The 24,308-nt window shown below is 41.1% G+C and overlaps 2 protein-coding genes across 4 annotated transcripts in view; both read left to right on the top strand.

Moving 5' to 3' along the window:
- otogl (otogelin-like) overlaps positions 1-10,476 on the top strand; it is a 29,022-nt gene extending 18,546 nt beyond the window's left edge. For all 3 annotated transcript variants that reach the window (XM_085282068.1, XM_085282069.1, XM_085282067.1), the window contains 21 exons: positions 825-1,002; positions 1,091-1,233; positions 1,312-1,335; positions 1,440-1,532; positions 1,621-1,810; positions 2,102-2,319; positions 3,531-3,672; positions 3,760-3,945; positions 4,038-4,250; positions 5,436-5,540; positions 5,635-5,742; positions 5,842-5,943; positions 6,036-6,140; positions 6,330-6,370; positions 6,481-6,544; positions 6,717-6,895; positions 7,498-7,602; positions 7,679-7,798; positions 7,932-7,977; positions 9,560-9,639; positions 9,760-10,476. In XM_085282068.1, the coding sequence (XP_085138194.1) occupies positions 825-1,002; positions 1,091-1,233; positions 1,312-1,335; positions 1,440-1,532; positions 1,621-1,810; positions 2,102-2,319; positions 3,531-3,672; positions 3,760-3,945; positions 4,038-4,250; positions 5,436-5,540; positions 5,635-5,742; positions 5,842-5,943; positions 6,036-6,140; positions 6,330-6,370; positions 6,481-6,544; positions 6,717-6,895; positions 7,498-7,602; positions 7,679-7,798; positions 7,932-7,977; positions 9,560-9,639; positions 9,760-9,960 (2,643 nt within the window). In that variant the 3' untranslated portion in view covers positions 9,961-10,476. The remainder of the gene's footprint in view (positions 1-824; positions 1,003-1,090; positions 1,234-1,311; positions 1,336-1,439; positions 1,533-1,620; positions 1,811-2,101; positions 2,320-3,530; positions 3,673-3,759; positions 3,946-4,037; positions 4,251-5,435; positions 5,541-5,634; positions 5,743-5,841; positions 5,944-6,035; positions 6,141-6,329; positions 6,371-6,480; positions 6,545-6,716; positions 6,896-7,497; positions 7,603-7,678; positions 7,799-7,931; positions 7,978-9,559; positions 9,640-9,759) is intronic.
- An 11,511-nt stretch (positions 10,477-21,987) lies between these two features.
- The window catches only part of ptprq (protein tyrosine phosphatase receptor type Q), a 34,386-nt gene continuing 32,065 nt past the window's right edge, over positions 21,988-24,308 (top strand). The window contains exons 1-3 of the mRNA XM_085282066.1: positions 21,988-22,124; positions 22,786-22,905; positions 23,637-23,748. Of these exons, the coding sequence (XP_085138192.1) occupies positions 22,846-22,905; positions 23,637-23,748 (172 nt within the window). The 5' untranslated portion in view covers positions 21,988-22,124; positions 22,786-22,845. The remainder of the gene's footprint in view (positions 22,125-22,785; positions 22,906-23,636; positions 23,749-24,308) is intronic.

Raw genomic sequence — 24,308 nt, 5'->3', positions numbered from 1 at the left:
TGTGCGCCAGTCACATATCACACCTATTCTTGTGGCCTTTCACTGACTTCCAGTGAAACTCAGAATCAGCTTTAAAATTCTATTACTAGCATATAAAGCTTTACATGGAGAAGTCCCTGCTTATATAGCAGAGCTTCTGAAACCTTATCAGAGCTGCCGGCCTCTCTGATCCTCTAACCAGAGCCTCCTAACTGTCCCTCGCTCTGATTTTAAAACTGGAGGTGATCGTGCTTTTGAGGTTGTTGGGCCCAACCGTGGAACAGTCTTCCTTAGTCGGTCAGGTCGGCTCACTCCATTATTTCTTTTAAATGACTACTGAAAACTCATTTTCATCATTATTGCTATGCAGAATATCCATTCACTTCTGCCCTTTTCAGGGTCGCAGGCCCAGTCTGTTGCTGGGCTAACACACAGGGACAGACAACCATTTGCACTCACATTCACACCTATGAGCAATTTTGATTGATCGATTAACCTAAGACATGGTAAGTGCATGTGTTTGGACTGTGGGAGGAAGCCAGAGCACCCAGGGAGAACATGCAAACTCCACACAGAAAGACCCTGGCCTGATGGTGGAATTGAACTCAGGACCTTCTTGCTGTGCAGCAACAGTGCTAACCACCGTGCCACAGTGCTGCCTGCTATGCAGAATAATGCATAGTTAATCTGCATACACATACTGTATTCTAAGCAATAATGGGTTGGGCTGAAAGAAAAAACAGATAAATCATTATGTAGAAATTAAATATGTGTGTTTGATGATGATAATGAAGTTTAAGCCAGCTCAGCTTTTAAAAACAGAACGTGTATATTTGCATCCACAGCCCCCATACTCCTATCGCATTGATGAGTGTGTTGAGCTGATCTGTTTTAATGGAGAGCTGCTGCTTCACAACTCTTCTCTTCACTGTCGCTACAACACCACCCAACCTCAGTGCAGTCTGCTGGGCATGCCTATCCTGGTTAACACAGACCCCTGCTGTCCGCAGTGGCAGTGCCCGTGTAAGTTTTTCTATATGCACTAAAATAACTTGGTATGAAATGGTATGAAAGTTTTCTTTTGCCTTGATAATCTGTTTGGCTTTCACAGGTCGCTGCACTGTAATGTCAGACCTGCGTGTGATCACATTTGATGGTAATAATGTAGCCTTGTACGACAATGGCTCCTACATCTTGGTTAACCTGCCCAGAGAGACTATTATTGGCACTGTGGAGAAATGTCCAACTAGTCAGGTATTATATAAAGTAAATGCAATTAAGTCTAATATACTAAAAAGCAGATGTTAATGGCTTACATTGACGTTTTTTCAGAGTGTGAATTCCATCAGACGAACTGTGAGTACAGCTTCAATTCTTCCGTGTTATTCCCTGCAGTTATACTTGCATCAAAGCTGTTGTATTATTATCTCATTATGACTACTCTTTAATGTTTCCTGCAGAGCCCTACAGGTGGAACATCTGGACTTTGTTTTAAGAAGCTGAACATTACTACCTCTTTCTACAGAATTATAATCAACCGACTCGATCGGAAGGTGATTATTTTTACCAGCTTTAATCCCAAGACATATTCAATTTAGCCTACATAAATAATATGCTTGCATTCTTTATATTGGTCTCTAGGTTACAGTAAATTACAGACCTGCTAGACTTCCGTTCTCACGTCAGTCCCTTTATGTGGAAGATACAGGAAGCATGTACCTTATCCACACACCTGGCGGGATCAGTATACAGTGGTATCATAGCACGGGCATTATGGTGCTACAGTATATTGCTCCTAATAATAGATCTGTGCCCACTCGAGGCCTGTGTGGTGAGCAGTCATATACATGCACCCATACACACACATACCCACTGGCTTTGACTACATCAGCACCAACATCAGCCTCTTTTATCTAAGTGCCATCTTTAGGCCCTTTAAGGTTTAATGTCTAAACTGCAGCATCACTTTGACTTGAATCATTATGGGATATGACAATTTGAGATGTCGAGAGCTATTTGGTTTAATTAGGCAGACACCATGTCACTTGACATTTTTATTGCTCATTTGCTGTACACACACACACATACATACACACACAAACCTGTCTGTCCACTATGCCAGGTTGCTGCGATGGGAACCCAGAAGATGACCTGAAACTGCCCAATGGCACAGTGGTGAGAGAGTTGGGAGACATGATGATCTTCCTACAGGCATGGAGAGTCCACACCACCGATGAGACCGAACACACACGCAGGGTCGGAGACAACTGCACCACTGGCGACTGCTCCACCTGTCTCTCTATGCTTTACCAAAGCGCTTTCACACCATGCCACGGCAAGGTAACCAGCAGTGCTTTCAAAACCTTGATTTTAGTGAATGTGCTAAGTTACTTTGTCATTTGCCTTTTGCATTAAAAACGGTAGCAGGAGAGTAAATGGGGTTGCAGTGGCCCATGAAGCAGAGCAGGTCATCTACTAATTGGAAAGATGGTTGTTCGATTCCTGGTTGCTCAAGTCAGCATCCCAAAGTGTCTTTTGGCAAGATAGTGAACCTGAAGTTGCTTCTGATACGGTCACTGGAGTGTGAAAGCACTTAGACTTAGAAAAAGCTGCTTGTATGAATGGCTGAATGAGACTTCTTGTGCTTTGAATGAGGAGTAGAAAAGTGCTATGTAAGAACCAGTCCATTTGCTGATTTGCTGGTCAAAAGGAAAAGCTAAGGCAATTTTGAAAAAGCTTTGTTATTTCAAGTATTCATCATGCAAAAATACCAAATGTGAGGATATGCCAAGGTGTGTGCTGTGGCAGGCAAAAGGGAAGACACAAATGCAGGACTGGAACATGGAAACATAACTTAAAACGGCAGCTTTATTGCTGGGAAAAACACTCCATTAAATAAACTCATGAAAGCCAACCAAAACCCTGAACATGGAAACAAGGAACTGAAAAAACTAGGAAACCGGGAGCACTGAGACCGCACACAGCATTGTGAGGGTACGAGTACAACGCGACAACCAACAGAGGAAAACACAGGGCTTAAATACACCAGGGAGTAACGAGGGAATGGAAAACAGGAGGGAAGTAAAGCTGGAGCTAATGTGACATAATGAGACAACAGAAACAACAAAGAATACACTGACATAGGACATAGACTGTCAAAGTAAAACAGGAAGCACGAGCCAAAGACGCAGACTACACAGACGTGGAAACATGACAGACTCTGGAACAGAGGGAACATGAAGAACAGAGACAAAAGTAACAAGACATGGGACACAGGGAAGACATAAAGACAGATAACTAATACTAAACATACAACATACGGAGAACAGAATTAAACCTTCACCAAGAACACAGAGGAGGCACAGAAACAGAACAGAAACCCAAAACTAAGAACTATAAATACAATACAAACAGAAAACCACCATTCAAGGAGTATAAGTTAAACCAAAAACCCAAACACTGGGTCAACAGACCCAGTGCCGTGACACGATATGTGGTTTGTTGATTAAAAACCCACTCACCCTTTCATGCCCTGCTTGTGTTTTTTTCAGGTGCCTCCGGAGCAGTTCTGTGACATCATTTGGGCAGGTGACCTTCATTACAAGGACCACCAGTGTGACTTCTTGGCAGCCTACGTGGCGGTCTGCTACACACATCAAGTCTGCATCAACTGGAGACGACACAACTTCTGCCGTAAGGAGACACAGCATAAAAAATGACATACTCACTCAGATGAACTCATTCATGGTTTTTGTTTTCTCATGCATTGTAATCTTGCAGCACTCCGGTGTCCCCCTGGTAAGGAGTATCAGCCATGTGTGAGCACTTGCACCAGCCGCACTTGTCTAAACAGAGATTACTACGAGGAGACTACCTGTTCCTTCATCAGAGAAGAGTGTGTGTGCCGCAGTGGAACTATCCTGCACCGTGCTGATTCACCTTACTGTGTAACCGAGGACCGTTGTGGTGAGTTATTACTTGCCCTTGTGATGAACACTGCAATGTCTAAGATGCTGCGTAAGTTTGTTATTGTTTTTGTTTGGTTCTGCTGTATCCAGTGTGCACAGATAATGAGGGTAACCCCCGGGCCCCAGGCGAGGTGTGGAATGGCTCTGCTCGGAGCTGCTGTCTCTACAAGTGTATGGAAAATGGCTCTGTGGTGGCTGTGGAACCAGACTGCAGCGCCGTGCCTACTCCACTGTGTGAGAGAGAGGGAGAGTATGTGCTGGATGTGCTGGAAGAAGGAGCCTGCTGCCCAAAGAAGATCTGTGGTGAGTTGCAACTGTCCCCGTTTATCTTTTATCTTTGATTCATCTTTAGGTTTTACCTTTTTCTTTTTTACTAGTAACTAACTAGTACATGACCATGCTACAGTATTGTTTTGTCTGGTTGTACTGTTGGCTAGCAGATATACTTAATCACATTGAGAAAAGTAAAAAACTAGTTGTGGGAGATGTTTTATAAATGATAAAATGGGGCAATATTATCAGTTGCTACGTGGTTGCTAGGCGTATAATTAAGCTTTTTGTGGATATAAATGAGTTATTATTGTTGATAGGATAGCATGCTTTCATAATACTTTATGCACCTACAACAGTAGGTGCATAAAGTATTATGAAAGGCTAAAGCAGGTACCGGTAAATTTAGCCTAGAGGGTTGCCAGGCAACGAGATGGCATCATAGCATATCATGCATAATTCTCCTTTTGAACCTGTTATTGTTCTTAAATGGAAATTCAATGATGTGTTTAATAAGGTGTTAGAAGTGCAGAAATAAAATAAATAAATAAACAAATAAAAATGTATCATTTTTATATGACAACATCATAATATCTGATATAAAAAAAACAATCCAGAGGCCTAAAATCCACCTCTGAGCCAATCTGGTTGCTCAACTTCATATGTTTTACGAGGACTTTGTGGACAAAGGAACAAACAAACACATAGACAGAGATTTTGCATATTATTATAGTGAGATACGACATTGATGATGTTTCACCAGATGTTTAGATAACTATCATATCTGACATCATATCTCACAGTACAATAATATTGAACGGGTTGCATTGTTGTACTTTGTCATGTTTCTCAGGTCTTTGTCTGAATTTCTTATGAACATTACTTGTCATGTTCTCATGTTGTTGTTAAGGATTGTCTTATTGCACTGGAGTCACACTGGGTTAAATATTTACACTTGGGTTTTAAGGGGTATTTATTATTTTCTTCTTTGTTTTATTTATGGGTTGTACGGAAGCCCCAAACGCAATTTCATTGTTCTCTGACAATGACAATAAATAAATGAATGAATGAATGAATGAGTTTAGCTTAATAAAAGTGTGTCCTCAAATAGTTCGCAAAGTATACCACCATAATTTACACCAATTTCAGAGACCAAAAATCTTTTTCATCAGTATAAAGTAATACCCATTAAATGAGCAATCCTTCACTACTTGTTAGACTGCAACATGACCATCTGTGATAGTGAAGCTCCACCTTGTGATAATGGGAACAGGCTAGTGATCGGTTACAGCGCTCTTTCCTGCTGTCCAGAGTACCGCTGTGGTAAGAACAAACTTTCATCATTACATTTTATAAACTTTCTGTCAGATATAACATTTGGATTAAACAGTTTCATTCACTAAATGGTCTTCCTCAGAGTGTGACCCCATGGCGTGCCCTCCTGTGTCTACCCCAGAGTGCAGGGAAGATCAGTTTCTAGTTGAGGTCAGGGGGCAAAAGTCCTGCTGCTACTCTTACCTGTGTGGTGAGTTTAAATTGCTGTGTACAGGCCTGCCTAGTTTGAGGTCCCTTTAATTACAGCAGTAAATCTGTGAATGTTCTTGTTTGTTTTCTCTCTGAGCAGTGTGTGAGTCATGTATCGAGCCCATTCCAACTTGCTCGAACGGAGAAATTCTGGCTGTGGATCTGAACACCACCAGCAGCTGCTGTCCACAGTACCACTGTGGTAAACTACATGAGCAGGCTCATGTGTGTGTGTGTGTGTATGTTTTTGTCTGACTTTCAAGTAATATTCATATTTTGTTCCTTTTATTGCAGTCTGTGATGTCAATCTGTGCCCTGAATCATCTGTGAGCTGTGCACCTGGTCTCTCTCTTGTCCAAACTGCCATTCCCGGGCATTGCTGCCCCCAGCATCACTGTGGTACACAATCGACAACACACACATATTCATTCACATGCACACCCGCGTATGCACACTCATCCAAATAATTACTTGTCAATTCACTGCTGTGTTGATGACTGCAGTAAACTCAGAAGTTGCTAAGCCTGTCATGCCCTTTGCGTAAACCTCACACTACCTTCCTCTTCAACTTTTTTCTTTCACGTCCAGAATGCCAATGTGAGGACAGTTCTTTCCCCATCTGTCAGGTGGTAAGTCAGCAAAAAGCTGAATCAGAAGTCACTGTCTAATCGGGTTTTTCTGCAAGGAAGAGGAAAAAGTGAGCAAATTCAGTTAAGTCAGCAATCTGTTTTTCTCTCAGGGGGAGGTGCTGATGGAGGTTCCAGACAGCAACACCAACTGTGGCTGTCCTCAGCGTACATGCCGTATGTGTAACGTGACTGAAAGCACACAGACACCTGATAATAGTGTGACAACAGAGTCTCTGCAGAAATCCTTTCTGTTTAACACTACTTTATTTCCAAAATGCTCAGCAGCTTTAATAGTTACCTTTTTGCATGCGGCGTAATCTTTTCTTCTATGTTTGTGTGTGTGCAGAGAAGGCAGAGGTGTGTCTTTTCCAAGGGGTGACAGTGCTGGGCCCAGGCCAGTCTCTGGTTCAGTACTTTGAGGGAGAACTGTGCTACACTGTCCAGTGCCTGCATCATAAAGATCCAGACTCGGGTTATTATGCCATGGAAATCACCTCTGTCAACTGCTCCCAAAAATGTGGACCAGTATGTATCCAATGGAGCTTTAATCTCAGGTTTGACTGGTCACTTGATTGGTCAATATTCTCTTATCCAATCAATCGTTGATCAGGCAATTTCCTGTGTTAGTTTCATAAGGAGAAAAGCACTACATGAAAAGCCTGTAAGTATTGATTTGACAGTGGTAGTAACAGACTCTCTGTGAAAAATAGCCCCTTATTCTCTCAGCTGGGAACTCACTGAAACCAGAAGTTGATTGCTACCATAATTAACCTTTACATTTACTGAACTTTTACTAAGAGTCAGCTCCAAAGTAATTAATAGCATCTCATGTGTGGCCTAATAGAGTTAAAACAGATGGCAAAAGAAGTTATGTGAAAACTTTTCAGCAGTTTGCATATCACAGCTATATTTTATTTGAGTTAGGCTTTCCTTTCCCTCCCAATCTCCAATTTATAGTTTGGTTGAAGAGGAGATTACCAAGATTTTCATTTGACTACTGTCTCTGTATTCAGTGTATTTAAATGTGAGCAAAATCCTGAAGTTTTATCTCAACTGAGGCATTTGCGCCACATCTCATCCTGTTATATTCTTTTTTCTGTTGGTCCTCCTTTCCTTTAACTTTTCAGCATCAGGTGTATGTACCATCTACAGACCCTCAGGTGTGCTGTGGTTCCTGTAAAAATATCTCCTGTACTTTCACTAATGAAAACGGGACAACGGAGCTTTTCACTGTAAGAATGAACAGATCCACATCCAAGTGCAATTAAAGCAAATCTTTAACAGTGCTAATTCTGACTGTGTGTGCAGGCAGGGAGTTCCTGGGTGGAGAACTGCACACGTTACGACTGCATGGAAACTGCAGTGGGAGCGGTGATACTTGCCTCTGGGGTGGTTTGCCCACCTTTCAATGATACAGAATGTATTCAGGTTAGGACCGCTACTTATAATCTATATCTAAGTATGAGTTTAACGATGCCTAATTTTTTATCTAAAGTTGCTCAGTTTGATATTTTTTCTTATATATTAAACTTTTAGTATTTCTTTCCTATCTTCTTTGCAGAATGGCGGTGTTGTTCAGAGCTATGTGGATGGCTGTTGCAGGACATGTGAGTCTTTAAATTTATTCAGGGCTTCTGGTGTCGCTTTGAGCAGTCAATTAGAGGGGTGAGCGCCTTGTTGCTTGGCAGTGGATGGGCTTATTGGCTGACTGGTTGGGGGTGTGGCCTTTTGTAGACGGTGAACATAAAGCCTGTTGGCCTATGAGTACATTTCACAGTCCCTTGCTTTCCCTGGTGTCCCCAAAACCTTCTGTTGACATATTTAAGAGCTACCACAGCATAAACTGAAGAAATACTTGCTGAAAACCTCAAGTAATTAACTAACCAATACATTCAAAGGGATATACTACACTACACTCACAACCTCCTGAAACTGTACTTTAAGGGTGAACATAACTGAACTATCTTGATGTTTGGAAAAAGTTTGAGTTAAAGTATCTTCTGAGCTATGTGGATGAAATTTGTAATAAACATACAGTGGTGAGATTTCCTCTCTCTTTGGATTCAGCGTTGCAGCCTTGCCCGCTTGCCTGCTTAAGCAGTTGTTCTTGCTGTTTGGCCAGTTGAGGTGTTCACAGTGAGCGTTTTACCGCTGAAGATGTGAGATGGTGCAGGGGTTAGCATTCGCCCTGCTGAGCTTTGTAGTACATCAAATAACTGCGTTCCTTGGCTGGCTGCCCGGAGTGACCCAAAAAAGATGCGACATCCATGTGCATGCCGGCTGCAATGATTCCATCCGCTGTGTGTTTGTGTGTGACATTAAACTGTGCTTTCTGAACAAAACATAACCTTGTGTTCTCCTGACGTTCTTTGAACCGGACGGCTGCGGTGCCAACGATGTTTCCAGGTTCTGGAGTGGGTGTTTTACCATTTACCGTTAATCCTGTAACGCCTACTGGTAGTACAAACTGTGACACAGGTACCACCATCTTGCACTATTCCGACTTCTTTGGCATCCTTGCTCTCAGTGACTCATTCCCTTGTGTTTTCAAATTCTGAATGTGTACGGTGTAAATGCGGTTTTTTATGTCTTTTTCAGTGTCTGTGTGTCTTATCGTTTCATTTCCTCTCTCCACTTTTGGTCAGATCCTTAAAACACAATATAACCTGCAAAGCATTTTAGGTTATTTGTAACAGAAAGACCTTAATAAAATAAAAATTGCACTTCTTGTGAAATAATATAAGCTTCAGTAATGCACACACAAATGTTTAGAAGAAGCACTTCTGTTTTTTTTCATGAATTTCAGGCCCACACAGAATTCTTTGAAACTTTGATTGGTTTAAAAGTAAGGTTAAATTTAGGTCAGTAGCCATTCAGTGGAACTGTGCTGGGGGACCTGTATCCCACACCCCCACCCATCACCCAGCTGTCAATCAAAGTAAGCGCCTACTGCTCAGCAACAAAGAGCCAAAGTGAATAGGCATTTCAGTGTGTATGTGAAGTCTCTGTAGTGTAATGATTAAAGTGCATTTGAAAGTGAGCATATTATCATTACTGTGTGCCAAACACCAAACATCAGTTTGGTGTATATAGGCTTCTCTAAAAATATCTGGTGTGTTAAGGATCTATGATTACTCTGAGGATCCTATATTTCTTCCTGAGTGTTAGTCTGTGTGAAAATCTCTGCAGGTAAAGAGGACGGCAAGACATGTAAGCGGGTGGCCATCCGGACTACCATTAGAAAAGATGATTGCAGGAGCAATGCACCGGTGAGAGAGAAAAGAGACATTCACTTGTGAAAATGAGGAGTCTGTGAAAGCAGAATTTTAAACACATTTAGTAGTTGTGGTTGTGTTTTGTTTAGTAAATATATGTTTTTCATTTGGCAGGTTACAGTATATTCCTGCGACGGGAAATGTCCATCAGCCACCATATTCAACTTTAACATCAACAGTCACGCCAGATTCTGTAAATGCTGCCGTGAGAGTGGACTGCAGACTCGCTCCGTCGCACTCTACTGCTCTCGCAATGCCACAGTCGTGGAGTACAACTTCCAAGAGCCTCTGGACTGTTCGTGCCAGTGGAACTAAAAACGGCTGAATGAGAGCAAGACAAGTGAAGAGAACGTCTAAATAACAGGGTGGGGTAGGGGGATATCTGAATATTGTTTTACTAATGGACAAACATGAAAACCAGCCATGTCTTTTTTTTTGTTGTCGTTGTCTTAATACACTTTACAACACTGACTTTGAGTCATAGTTGTAACTAAAAGATATGAGAATAACCGATTTAAGAGGCGGATTGTTTTCCAGATAGTTTTCTCGCACTTTAGCCTTATTTTCTGTAAGTCCTGCAGTGCCAACCCATTCAGCTTCTAGTGCTTTCAGCTGATGGTACCCTAAGCTTTTGTGCCTAGAGTATATGAACACGTTGTTGCGTTTTTAAATAGCAGTTGTGTTTAAACACTGTATATGAATTTTGGTTTGTCTTATAAGATTCATTTAGCCTTTATGCTTTGTTGTCTTAGAAAAGTTGAATTTCTTTCTCAAATGTTATTTTGTCTTCCTTTTAGTTTTTACAGTAGTTTAATAAAAGATTTAACAGTGCTGTTGTCTAAAACTGTGTCCTCATGACCTGCGATGTTTTTATACTCCCTCCACTTTCTCTTTCATTAAACCTTTATTACACACATACTCATTCTGGTTCAGCATTAATAGTGCTGACACATATTTATGTCTCACTTTTCAGAGGTTATTGCTGAGTGGGAGTCACCTCTTGACAACAGACGCCCTTAGTAAAGTCAGCTCTTTGCCTGTCAATCATTTCTCCCTTTCACATTCCTGTCATTCCACATGGGCCAGCGCTCCCACCACACCCCACCTCAGAGCCAAACCATTCTTACCACTGCAATGCTCGGAGCAATTTGCAGCACATGCTTATTTTAGAGGTTAAATAAAGTCGTGAAAACAGTCATGAACTGTCTGCTCTAACCGAGTGGTTGACCGTTACTCTAGAGGTGTGAAGCATGGCGGGCGGCTTTGCCCAGTGAGGACATCTCAATTGCTCATAAAATCCCACCACATCTTTTCCCCTCAGTATGCCCCACATGTCCATCTCTCTCTACTTATCCCCCTCCTCAGGAGCCCAGCACTGGAGTGGCCGTGTGCCCATGGTTGTCATGGTAAAGTGCTCTTATCCCGACAAGGAGGCAGAACAAATTGGGTTGAACTAATGCACACGCAATCTCTCTCTCCTCCTACAAACCCAGGAAGACTGCCTCCTTCTTCACTTGAGGCTTGCTTCTCGAGGGAACTTTGGCTTCGAGTGCGCGCTAAATTCAAAGTCTTGGCTCTGCGTAAATGTGAAGTAAAACTAAGAGACTCCCCCCAGGCATTAACACGTCGAGGCAGCTGTAACTGAACTAAGTAAAAGCTGAAAGGTTTCACGAAAAAAATGAAAAAGTTTCAACCCGTTCACTTTTCTTGTTCTTCAGTTTTACGTCAGCGACCAAAATAGTTTGGGACTTTCCACAACTGATGTTTACGCACAGCTGGCTTGGATTTTCTTTTTGTGCGACCAATGGCTGACGAGAGGAAGGATCTGTTGTGTCTGGGCGTGGAAGTGACTGCATGTACCCATGTGGATCAGTGACACTCCTGGAAGGTGTGCTAAATGAGATGGATTAAGATTCCCAATGGGTCAAACACAGCGCCTGTGGCTACTAGCAAGTTTATGTCAGGTAAGGTAACCCTGCACGTAGCAGTTATCTGTAAATAAGGTAAAACTGCATTCTGGGTCTTTTAGGCTCAGTTATTTTCCTGTATCAGTAAGATTTAAATATTACATAGCGATTTGGGGCGCATTCAATTATTCAGCAGACATTTAATCCCTTTCTCTTTCCACAGGTGGTCTTGCTAACCTGTGAAAAACATTCAAACACTGTTGAGGTTGAAGTTCTTTTTCAGCCCTTTAGTCAAGATCCAGACAGCTACAGGGTCACCTGCAGACCTGCAAGTAACCATCTGGTAAGAACATTAGTAATGGTGAAAAAAAGCTGTGAAAGTCTTATTAAGTTTTGTTCGTTTTTATAAAGTTTACTCTGTTCTCACTTTCTGTCACATCTTTGCAGGTATATGTGAAGAGCTTCAATAACTCAGCATGCTCCCATCACTGCAGGATATTATTGAGAATGGTTGAGGATCAGAAGGGGTATAACATCACGCTGAGAGCCAGCAGGTGTGATGCGGTGCTCGAGACAAAGACCTTTCACTTCCGTGAGTGTCTGTGAAGTCTGAATCCAAACACCACATGTTGTATTTCTATCATGTTTAATAACGTTAACACCTCATCCCCTTTTTGTGTCTCAACAGTTCCAGTGTCCACGTCCTCCTTTAATGTATACAGCACAACCACCACCGCCCTTCTGACATGGAAACTTCACAGGCTGCAGACCCTGTCCTCCATAAGCCTGTACAACACACACACAGAAACTGTCGTGCACATCTTCAACATAAACTCTTCAGAAGTAAAATCCCAGTATACAATGAAAGGTTTGCAGCCGGGCACACGCTTCAAGGCCAAAGTCACAGTGACTACATACATCAAACAGTTTAATATGACCTTGAAGCAGAGACTCAGAATTCGTCTGGAAACAGGTATTGTGAACATTAGTAATCCTGTGATCGCATGACCACAGCTCAATTATTAACCTTTTAGTGACTGCAGTCAGGAATTTGTACTGTAAGCTGATTGTAATATGTTTCTGCAGCTCAGTGCCCACCTGGCTGGATTGCCATTGGGGGAAGCTGCTACATTGTGAGAAGAACAGGGTTGACCTGGAGTGATGCACTGCACAGATGTTCAGACCTTGCAGCAGGAAGTCATCTGGCTAACCTGAAGAGCCTGGAAGATCTGTTTTTTATATCTTCTTACCTCCTGTCCCAGAACAACTTGCTGCTGCTATGGACGGGACTTAATGACCAGCAGGTATGCACAAACATATTTTAAATCACTTTAATTCTAAAAAGCAGCATTTATAATGACTTTAATTTTTCATTTTTGTCATGAATAACTGAGCACTTAGTACTTTAGAGAGGATTTTCTAAAAACAAAACAACATTTTGATTAAATATATTGAAAAACATGCACTTAAATATCCTCCAGGGTTAGGTGGTTGTGGAACGTGTGCTGCATGACATTATATTTAAACTTTTTTTTCTGCATAAATACAATTTCTTTGCATAAAAGTTTTTCACACTTGAAATCAAACACAAACCTTGTGAGGAAAAAAACAGGTTTTGCATTTAGGTAATTATGAATATGTTTTTATGACAAAAAGCAAAATATGCCTAACAAGGGAGGTCCAAACTGTTCAAAAATATTCCTGGTAGGATTTTTCTAAAGTTTTGTTAAAATAATTTAGTTAGAAAAACTCTGCAAGCCATCGCTGAAGTGCTGGATATCGCAAGGGGAGGTTTTTCACAAAACGTTGTTCACTTTGACAATGCTTCACCGCAGCACGTAACCTTCAGAGGGAAAGTTTGTTTTTCATACTTAAATGGCATTCGACTCGTGATGTCTGCCTCTTTCTTGCCCTACAGGAAGAGGGCCGACCTCTCTGGTCTGATGGCTCATCATATAACCGAACAAACACTATGAAGACTCTGCTACCAGCCAACCAGACGGACTGCTTCGCTTTCCAGAGGAATGCCACGGGGCCGGGATTCTTTCTCACTTCATTCTTCTGTAACATCCCCTTACCCTTTATCTGCCAATATCAAAGTAAATAACTTGTGCACGAGCTGTTTATTAGCCAGCATATAATATTTAACAGTAGTTGTAATGTATAAGTCATATGCAATATATAATTTGGGAGTATCACCACATTTCGTTTGTGATATTGCACAGCACTTACAGATTCAAACCATGCAATTTGTGAGCACTTCTGCCACTTATTTATCTTTTCAGGGTGCTAAGATATTGCTTTTTCCTTCTTTACAGCACGTTTAGTTCCTGCCTCATTCTCATTCGACCTGGTTCAGGTGACAGAGGACCTGGTAGAGCTTCGTTGGAGTGATCTCTCACTCTGTAACTCACCTGCTCTTTCATCATTTGAGGTATTCCTGCAGTACCAAGAGGAAGAATACGGAGAGTGGGATCCAAGTGAAGAAGAAAGGAAGCAAGAGGACCAAATGGGCACAAAGAACCAGAGCACGCCTAAAAAAATTGTAAGGGTCCCCATTTCGATCTCTTCTAGAGGCGTAACTTTAGCAGGTTTATCTCCAGGAAGCATCTACTCCTTCACCCTTCAAGCGTCTCACCCTCCTGGCTTCGCTTGGAGCTTGGGACAAACACAAATTGCATATACTAGTGAGTGTATTGATAACCACTTACACAATTCAAAGGACATTATATTAATAGAGGCTGACTTTTAATATTTACACTGCCTTTCTTACAGGACCTCACCCTGCTCAAAATATCACTGTTGGTCCCATTACAGCCAGTCACATTAGCGTTCATTGGATGCTGCCAGATGCGTCATTTGTGGCTGGTTGGACTTTTGTTGTACTATATGAAGACATGTCTTCGAAACAGGATGGTGTAGTTGGCATGGCAAACATCTCCAGGTCATCTGGGTTGAGGTCCTATACTGCAGTAATTGGAGGGCTGGAATCTCACAGGAAATACAGGATTGAAGTATACACAGTTACCGAGCATGGGATAGGGAGCTGTGGACAGGCAACTCTAACTGTAAAAACTGGTAAGCATGTAAATGTTAGATTCATGAACAATTTCTAAAAGCTTGTTGTCCAGTAAGTACTGTCTGGTGCTATGCTCTACCTATTTTTAAATTATATTCTAGGAATTATCTTGTACTTTTTAACAATCGCATGGCTTATTTGAAATCTCTGCAAATACTGACAAGATAAGGTAAATGCAAATGGAAACTTTACAGAAAATTGAAGTTATTCTACACATTAGTTGCTCATGTAAGCAACCTTTAAGTCTGTCCAGTGCACTTAAGCATTGCTGTGAAGTGGAAGACAGTATTGTGATGCCAGGGTGATTCATTTCACCAGAGTAAAAGGCGCAAAGTGTCACAAGTGCAGATGGCATGAACGCAGACTATTACCTTCTCAAAATATGCATCTTATTAAGCAGCTAAATCGCTTCACATCCAAGTGGGCTAGTTTCAGTTTGATTTTTACTGCCATTCCAACATTACTTGAGAGGTTATTAATTTTTTGCATGTGTTTACATCTACTCATCAGTATTCACTGATGATCCTGTTGGCAAATATGATTTCATAGATGTGTTTCTGACTGCTTTGCAATGCTCTCCTAAATAATATGGGCAGTATAGATTTTTTTTTCAGTACAATATTAAATGAAATGGTTATGTGCAGGTATGCATAAGTAATCATGTAGCTTTTTAACCTCTGACTTTCAAATAATGCTGGTTTGTACTTCTTAGTGGTGAAGGCTCTCAGTGGTCTGGTAGTGATAAGCACTAGGAGCAGAAATCTGACTGTCTGTGGCACCCAACCACCCAGCGATCCTCCAGACGGTTACTTTATCACATCCCAACCTCTTGACAATCCTACTGCTCCTTTGTTGTGGCTAAACCACTCCAGCGCATATGGACACTTGATAAATGGATCCATGTGTTTTAATTTGGGCACATTTACTCCTGGTCAGACGTATGAAGTTGGAGTTGTTGCTCTGAAGGGAAATGACAGGAGCAAGAGGTCTAGCGTCATACACACCACAGGTAAGAGAAATAATAAAAGTGTCCAAATAGATGTATTGCAATTTTTTATTATCTAAGATACTCCACTATCTGTCTTTGACTCTTTTTGTTTGTCTTTGTGTATATAGCTCCTATGCCAGTGCAGGTAGCAGTGCCTGTCTCGGTGGGTACAAACTATGCACAACTGTACATCCAGCATCCACAACTGGGTGTGATGGATGGCGTAAAAGTGTGTGCGTGTCCTGGAGACTGGGATACTGTTTGCAAGGGTTTGGGCAACTATCTGTGTGACTGGTACTCCCTCACTGCTCAAGTTCATCTCATAAAACTCAGCAACCTCAGTCCGGGGTCACCGTACCAGCTCAGAGTGCACAGCACGAGCCGAGAGCAGTTGGGACCACCATACTACAGCCGCCTCTTTAGAACAAGTGAGTTACCTCTGTCACTACCAGCACATACAAATGCATGCACTCTTCAGAGTGCGCGTAACAGCTGCACTTAAACTGCTCCTAACTGAGAGGTGCCAACACAAACACAGAGATTTAAGGCCACTTTAATTAAGATAGCTTAGTGCAACCCTTGACTGCAGTGGAGCTGATCATATCATCCTATTTCACATAACTAAGATAGGCACATAGAGTCCAGATGGTAAGTAATTGGGTAGATATACATGTTTTGTTCTTCGAGCTCTATGCTTCAGCAAATTCAATTTGAATCAAATAATGGATAAGGCCACTAAAATGTCAAGTCACAGATTTAATTTGAGAAAGCTTATTCAAGTATAAAAAGAACTCAGTGAGCTACAGTGCATCTCTTTGATCAAAAGTTCCTGTTTTATTAGTGGGTTAAGTTGAAACTGCAGTATTAACAGATGATGACCAAAGTAGGTCAGGGCTGACTGAGAGAGCTGCCCCTCAGGCAGAGGTGGAGTAGTCTGTAAATATGATGAGGAAAGTGATTAAGCGAGCAATGAAGCTCAAACAAAGACAAAAGAAATTATGCTTTTTTTTTTAATGCATGTGCACAAAACTGGAGAAACACAAAGAAAAATGTGTTATGGATGATCTGAAAAACATTTTTCAGGCAATTGTAAATACATGTAAAAAAAACGCCCAAACACTCTATGTCTGTACAAAACATCACAAATGCTCTCAAATACCTTTGTCAAAGGTTAAGAGAAGACCTCATCATAAGACCCCCCCGAAACACAAGAAACTGCTGTTCAACCCAAATGACAGAAAAGCCACATTACACATCAGAAACGCAAGAAAACAAAATTAATGTATGACTGCCGATATTCTGAACACTATTTCTATTCATTTATTGTAACTGTCCTAATTCTTACAGATGGATTGTATGATGAGAGTCGTGCAAAAAAAGTCAAGCTACTACTTGCTGTGTATCCTCGCTCTGTAACAAATTGTTGAATGGCCCATGATAGAGGTTAGCCATCTAAGTATTCCTGAGGCGGTAGCAGATGTATTCCCCAATCTCTTTTCTTGTTTACTGTTTGTGGATGGTGGTTGCGTTACCGTAATCTGGAGAGGGCTTATTTTCTTTTGCGCTGCTCATTTGGCTTCACTTAAAAGCAGATTGTGCATCTTCATCATGTCATGGAGATAGCAGTAATTCAATTTCAAATGTAATCCATCCTAATCTTGGCACGACTTCACTGTTTCTCTCTCTTTTTTTTTAGATTTTTAGTGATAACATTTAATGTTTTAAAAAGATGCATCACAGATCACAGAGGCCGTGCTCAGAACTGTATGATAGATACTGTATTTTGATCCCTTTGTTTGAAACTTCATATCAAACTATAACACAAATTTTCTGTGGAGTTTGGATTTTCTAAATGAATAAAATCTTTAAATCTGTTTCTAAAACATTGTTTGCATAAATTATTAGAACTTTTAATAATCGTTACACTTAATGGGATGTGATATATGCTTTGTAACTTTAGGTCTGGCTCCTCCTAGCAGAGTAAGGGAGGGTCAGGTGACAGATACATCCATTGAGCTGCTTTGGGATCCTGCACCAGGCCAGGATCACAGCTACGAGGTCATCTGTCTCAACTGTGAAAGCTCACAGAAGGTAAAAATACAACAACTAAAAAAGCTCCCAAAAATTCACCTGTTTAGGAAGCATATCAACAGAAGCCTTTATTTGATTTCCCCGACAACTTTTCAGTGTCTGGTTTGATAATTAAATCAGAAGTTTTCACACCCACTGAAATAAATTTCCTCAAGTGTTTCACTAATCAGAAGTAGCTTCAGGGGAGACTTATGGTAAACAATAATTGGCATGTTTTTAATGTATTCAGTATAAATATATACAATTATAATAAGGGTCTTGGTCAGCTTTGCTGGTTATCTGATTTGTGTGCTGCAGGTGCAGAAGGTGTTGAGTCAGAGTGCAGTATTTTCAGGTCTTACTCCAGGCTCGCTTTACCGATTCGAAGTACGGACAGAGAAGCAGTCCTTTACTGACAGTTCACCAGTTACGATTAATATCACTGCAGGTAAATACAGACACACAAGTACAAGCACGTCTCTGTCTCTCTTTCCTAATAACTATCACTTTCTGCTGTGCCAGCTTCCAGCCCAGTGGAGGTCTCTCTTGTCAATAAAACCACATCATCCATATGCATTAGTTGGAGTATGTTGAGGGGATTGGTGACTACACTCATCCTGTCGATCAAAAACAGAACAAGCACTCAGGAGCGGATCACATCTTATCAGGAGCCCAGGTCAGTCTCCGTTCTTCTCAGCCAGTACACAAATTACTGCGGGTTTATGAGCCTGGCGTTTCAATCATCAGATCGAAACTACTTAAAAACACCGAGTGCTAAAGCTGAGTGTGTGTACACAGATTATTCTGCTTCAAGTGCCTCGCTTCTGGAAGCCAGTACACAGTTGAAGTTATTACCATCAGTGGGGACAGAAGAAGTAAACCTGCTACTATGACCCTCTGTACTAGTAAGTGTTCAATCGAATAATGTTGATGAAGTACAAAATAGATGAGCGCAAATAAATTCAAATGTATTCAGAAATAGCACGCATTAGATAAAGAAGAGAAGCAAAATTACTTCTATCTGCATTTGTTAAGGTTCACTTCAAAGGTAGACCTGAATGCAGACAGAGTAAAATCAAGAGTGAACTTTATCTAAAAACTGATCATCAGAGTCTATAAAAACAGCAAAACACACAATAGACAGCCAAACAGAGCAGAAGGCCGGACTATATTTACACTGAAGACTAACAGGGCATCGCCGATGGAAGAGGAATGAAGCACAGGCAAGTAATCAAGACAGTCAGACTGGAAGTAAAACACAAAACAAGACACCATAGAAAACCAACTATCAAAGTAAAGCAGGAAACAATCCAAAAGAGATGGAGACAACAAGACTCAGACTAACATAAAGGCGTAAACACAGAAACTAAACCCACATAGCAAGCAGGCCCGGCCCAGATCTGGTATCAAGCCGGCACTGCTGGCGGACTTCTGGCATGATAAGACATATGTCATCCAGATATGGGCCAGGCCTGACATAGATGGCACTGTCTACGTGATGGCATGCCATATCTGGCTCGATTGTGGTTTGGTTTATGTGGCCCAGGCCCATAGAAAACAGGTCTGGCCCAGATCTGGCACCAAGCTGGCACTTCTGACTGTCTGGTTTCATGGCAGAGTGTATGTCAACCAGATGTGGGCCAGATCTGGAAATAATGGAACTATTTATGTTCCTATTTTAGTTAGAAGACCCAAATGCCATGTTGCAATACTATACTGCTATGGTAGCCAATGTTTCAAATACAGATTTGACAGGTTTGTGAGTGTACACTTTATCCAAAACCTAGTAACGGTTTAGTCATCTTTGCCAGTGGGTGGCTGTAGCTCAGGAGGTAGAGTGGGTCACCTACTGATCGGAAGGTTAGTGGTTCGATCCCTGGTTTCTCTAGTTTGCATGTCAAGAGTGTGAATGTGTATCAGTGTAGTTAGAAAGCACTCAGTTAAGAAGAGTGTGTGTGATAGGGTGAATGTGGCATGTTAGATAGACCACTTTGAGTAATCTGGGAGACTAGAAAAGCATTATATAAGAATCAATCCGTTCACTGTCTGAACAGAGTTTTGTCTGTTATTTTTGCACTGTTTTGCATGTTCTGGCACATGTTGTTATTACATGCCTTGATTAAGGTATGCATTAGGCTGACATCTGGGGCCAGAGCTGAAACTCAATTTCAGTTAGTTAATTATCAGTTTAACAAAACGTTATCACAACAATCTAATTCATCATTAGAACAACCCTAAAGCAGAAGCAGGAAACATAAACTTAATAATGTCACAAAAACTCGAAATTACTAAAACAACCGCAAAATCAAAACTGAATACAACAGAAAACAGCAACTCAGAATAATCACAAACCCACACGACAATAACAGCATTTCTACAGCAAATTTGGGTAAAACTGTGTAAAAATTAAACATTTTGAAATCGCTGTGTTACAGCAACCAATGCATCAAAAATGATTTAGCTCATTAAAGTAAAATAAATTCATACAAAACAAAATATATTGGAAAGGTAAAAAAAATATACTAAGCAATGGAACAAGGAACTTAAACCAATAAAAATATCCAAAAAAGTACAGAAAATATATTTAATAATGTAATACTATAATCAGTTATGTTGCATATAGAATTAGGTCCATAATTTGCTGGACAAAGATACATTTTTTTTGTAGCTTTGTCTCTGTATACCATTAAAGTGGATTATAAATAAAGTCAAGATGTGATTGAAGTACAGACTCTGAGCTTTCATTCAAGAGGTTTAACAAAAGCACTGCATTAATTGTTTTGGAATTACAGACATTTTTATACATAGTCCCCATTTTTCAATCACCAGTCTGTAATAATTAACCATTATAATGCTTATTAGCTACAGTAAACATTAAAGTAATTGATACTTTTGGTAAATTTAGCCCATCTTTTGATTGCCTTGTGTTCAAATGCATGACTTTTACTTTTAAAAGACTGTTTTTATACTGCAGTATTGCTACTTGCACTAGAGTCTCAATACACCCTCCACCACTGGTGCTCGGTCGTATCCAGTGTCGCCCCCTGCTGGTTTAGAATGAACTGAACCAGTAAAGAACACAGAAAGTTTAACTTTTTAGGTGTGAGTATGTGGTGTCAAATGCTAACAAGCACCTTGTCTCAAGTTCCTGAGGTGCCACAGGAAGTGACTCTTTCAGAAAACGCAGTGACGTCTGTGTCTGTCACCTGGAGACCGCCACCAGGACAGGTGATGCAGTACAAGGTAAGACATGCACAGCAATGCACAAGTCCAGAGGTAGAGGCAGTACGAGATGCCATGGTATATTGGTATACTGATTCATACCCCCAAAATATTGATTGATATGATTGATAGATAAAAGTACATCACCTGGGTCAGGTTCTACACTCACCTGTTGTTACTAAGCAACTGCTGTTGGCACGCCACGGATTTGGTTACTTCAGAGAAATATGACCTCCACAGAGCTACATCCAGGAAGAATGACCAAGCACATTGCCGACACACAACAAAAGTGCTCACTGAGTTATTATTTAAAGCAGAAAATATGAGCAATATTTAAAATGTTGAATAAAAATAGACAGAAATATAATCTGTTATATTAGTTGTTTTTTGTTTTTTTTCTCAGCTTCTTTTTGGCCTGCTGTCTGTAGACAGGAAGTCATGGACCGAGGTGCTTGTCCAAGGCACAAGTTGTGAGGTGAAGGATCTGATCCCCGGATCAGATTATGGGGTTAGCGTTCAGAGCGTACTGGGCTCAGACTCCAGTCATGCGGTCCACAAAAGGTTCAGCACACGTGAGTGACGCAAAAGCATCTAGAAACAGAGACGCACCGAAACAAGAGCACTTTCCAAAACAAGAGGCAAAAATTCTAAATTGTGTTTCAGGCCCAGCAGGAATACACCATCTCTATTTAGATCACCTGACCTCTTCTTCTGCGTCTGTGAGCTGGGACAGTACACATGGAGAGTTTGACTTCCACCGCGTGACTGTGACCAACACTTTAGTCACGTCCACACTCACCATACCCAAGGAGAAGCAGGTTGCTGTGGTTACAGGGTTGCTGGGTGGCTGCAGCTACAACGTGACTGTTGAAAGAGTGAAAGGAGTGACAGCAGGACGCTCTGCGTTTCTGACTGTAACTACAGGTAAATGATATCACAAATGATGCTGGTCAGCACCTCCACCCCGTTCTTATCACCAGCCTTGATCATGTCTTCATAAATGTTAGAAACTCTCTGCTAACATTGTTTTTCCCTTTCATGTTCTTCTTGAGTGCCAGCCCCTGTGCAAGGATTACATATCACAAACCTATCTGCATGTGCCTTCTCGTTGCGTTGGGAACAGGCAGTAGGGTGTGTGGATCATTACCAAGTAAATCTGCTACCAAACCAAGGAAATATCACCATGCACCCCGCACGTGACGGATACATTCAGGTACACACATACTTAGTTAGACGCATACTGTTTAAAGGTTAAGTTAAGAAATGTACCATAATTGTAGACGCTGGGACAACAAGCGTGTAAAAAGTTCACCTAAGTATCATCAAAGCCTTTGTCATTTCACCAAAGCAGTGTTTGAGTAAAAGGAACAAACTCAGAGTTGCAGTAGTGTTGTAATATTAAAGTGAAAAAAGTACACACACATACACACATAGATCTCTTGACCAGTCACATTCCGGCTTCTACCGGCAGCCAGGTGTCAGTTACCCCCCAAAATGTAACCTGACACACCTCAAACCACACACATAGACAGTACAGAGAGTTGAGTAATAGATCTCATTATTTGTTAAGTTGCCCTCTTGAGCTCAACCCTGAATCATTCATTTGCTTAAGCAGCTCTCCTGGAGGGAGAGACCAGTGGGAGACTGTTAGCCTTGTGCTAATGAAAGGACCCACTGCCCTTCCTTGTAAAATTCCAAACATTTTGGACTACCTCAAGAGCAGGATCTTTCAGTATTTAATGCCTGGATGACTAACCCTGTAACCTTCATTAATGCCATTAACCAGCAGCTTCTAGACTCGGAGTCATCCCTGTCCGGCTCACTGGATTACCTGTAGCCCACTGCTAACATTTGTGCACTAATTCTGGAAACAGGTATACTGGTGAGGCCTCTAACCTGCTGTGACTAAACTAAAGCTAACTCGAAAACCCAGCATGGCCTTCTTCTCAGACATCCTACTGCTCACACTGTGCCTGGGCCAGGTGCATTCACAGGTAAGAATTAGACAATGGTTACATGGCTCTGGTGCACACAGTTATTTCTAAACTGCGCACATAGATATGTTATGTATGTGTAACAGTAATACACTAACCATTCAGAGTCACGTTTTAGCTTTACAAATGAATGCACATGCAGTAAGATCAATTTTAAAGCACCCTTTCTTACCGTGTCTGAGTGTTTAGTCATTTTTCTGAAAGGTAACACACTATCCAACACCTTGATGTCACAGATGCTACAACATGCACTGAAGCAAAAAAGCAGTGATGTGGGAAGCAGAGCTCGTCTGTCTCACAGATGTTAAAATGCAAACAAGTGCAACCACAAGCTGTCATCCATTCACTAATACCCACCTTCAAATTGATTTAGATGGATGAGGAGAGGTCTGGTAATTCTGTCATAGGCAGCATAATGGAGTAAAATAATGGAGTGAAAATTGCATGTATTTTGTCATTTAGATGAATATTACTGCAAAAAAACTGAAGAAAAAAGACAATAAAAGACAAATGAAAAGACAATAAAGGGATTACTGCTGCATGTGTTGTCTAAAAATGTTTAAGCAATTTTTCAGCTGTCTATAATTTTAAGCAATAATGATTTTGCATAAAATCCAGTTTAAAATCCATCAAACAAAAATACATTTAGGTTTTAAAAGAGAAATAATTGGGAAGTAGCACGTTACATTGCTGATGAGCAAGTAGATTTATTTATTTTTCTGCTCCCACAGGCCGATGTGGTAAATGTCAGCCCCAAGACACAATACACTGTAACAGTCACAGCAGCCTCCTCCTCGAACATCAGCCGTGGAGTCAGCCGCATGATCAACAGGAATGGGAGCGGTAAGACACACACACACAGTTTGGTGTTGTTTGTGTACGTTTTGTTTTTTCAGATGTTAAAGCACCATCAGGAACTCGTTTTGTATTTGCTCACTGTATATATATATATTACACACACACATACACACTGAGGAAAAGGGATTGGCACAGTGGAGGTGTGTGTATAAATGTGTGTGTGTGCCTACTTTGCTGTTTAATTCCTTTTAGGTAACTTAAGCCTGGGTTTTTGAACCACAGGATGAATGGGTCTGCAGTGAATGTCAGTGAAATGCCACTGCTGTGTGAAGCCTTATTCATCAGGGTTCAGCCTAAAACACCCTTCATGCAGACCCAACACACACACACCCACACACACTCAGAGGATCAGTCTACAACAGATAGCAACACCATTCTTCAGACGACACAGTAGTCTGTCGGGTAGATAGTACAAAAGTTATTAATCAAAACAAGTGTACTGAGTTTGTTTTGTTGGTGATGTTTTACACAGGAGAAGCCGAGGGGATTAGATAAGAGATTACATATTTGAGCCCACTGAGGCGCCAGTTGGCTCAAGTACAGAT

Source organism: Mchenga conophoros, linkage group LG7, assembly GCF_057382185.1.
Source record: "Mchenga conophoros isolate Kocher_MC1m ecotype Shallow Benthic linkage group LG7, M_conophoros_male_GT1.1, whole genome shotgun sequence".
Classification (NCBI taxonomy): domain Eukaryota; kingdom Metazoa; phylum Chordata; class Actinopteri; order Cichliformes; family Cichlidae; genus Mchenga; species Mchenga conophoros.
Note: the sequence above shows the minus strand (reverse complement) of the source record. Positions and strands in the feature narration are given on the sequence as shown.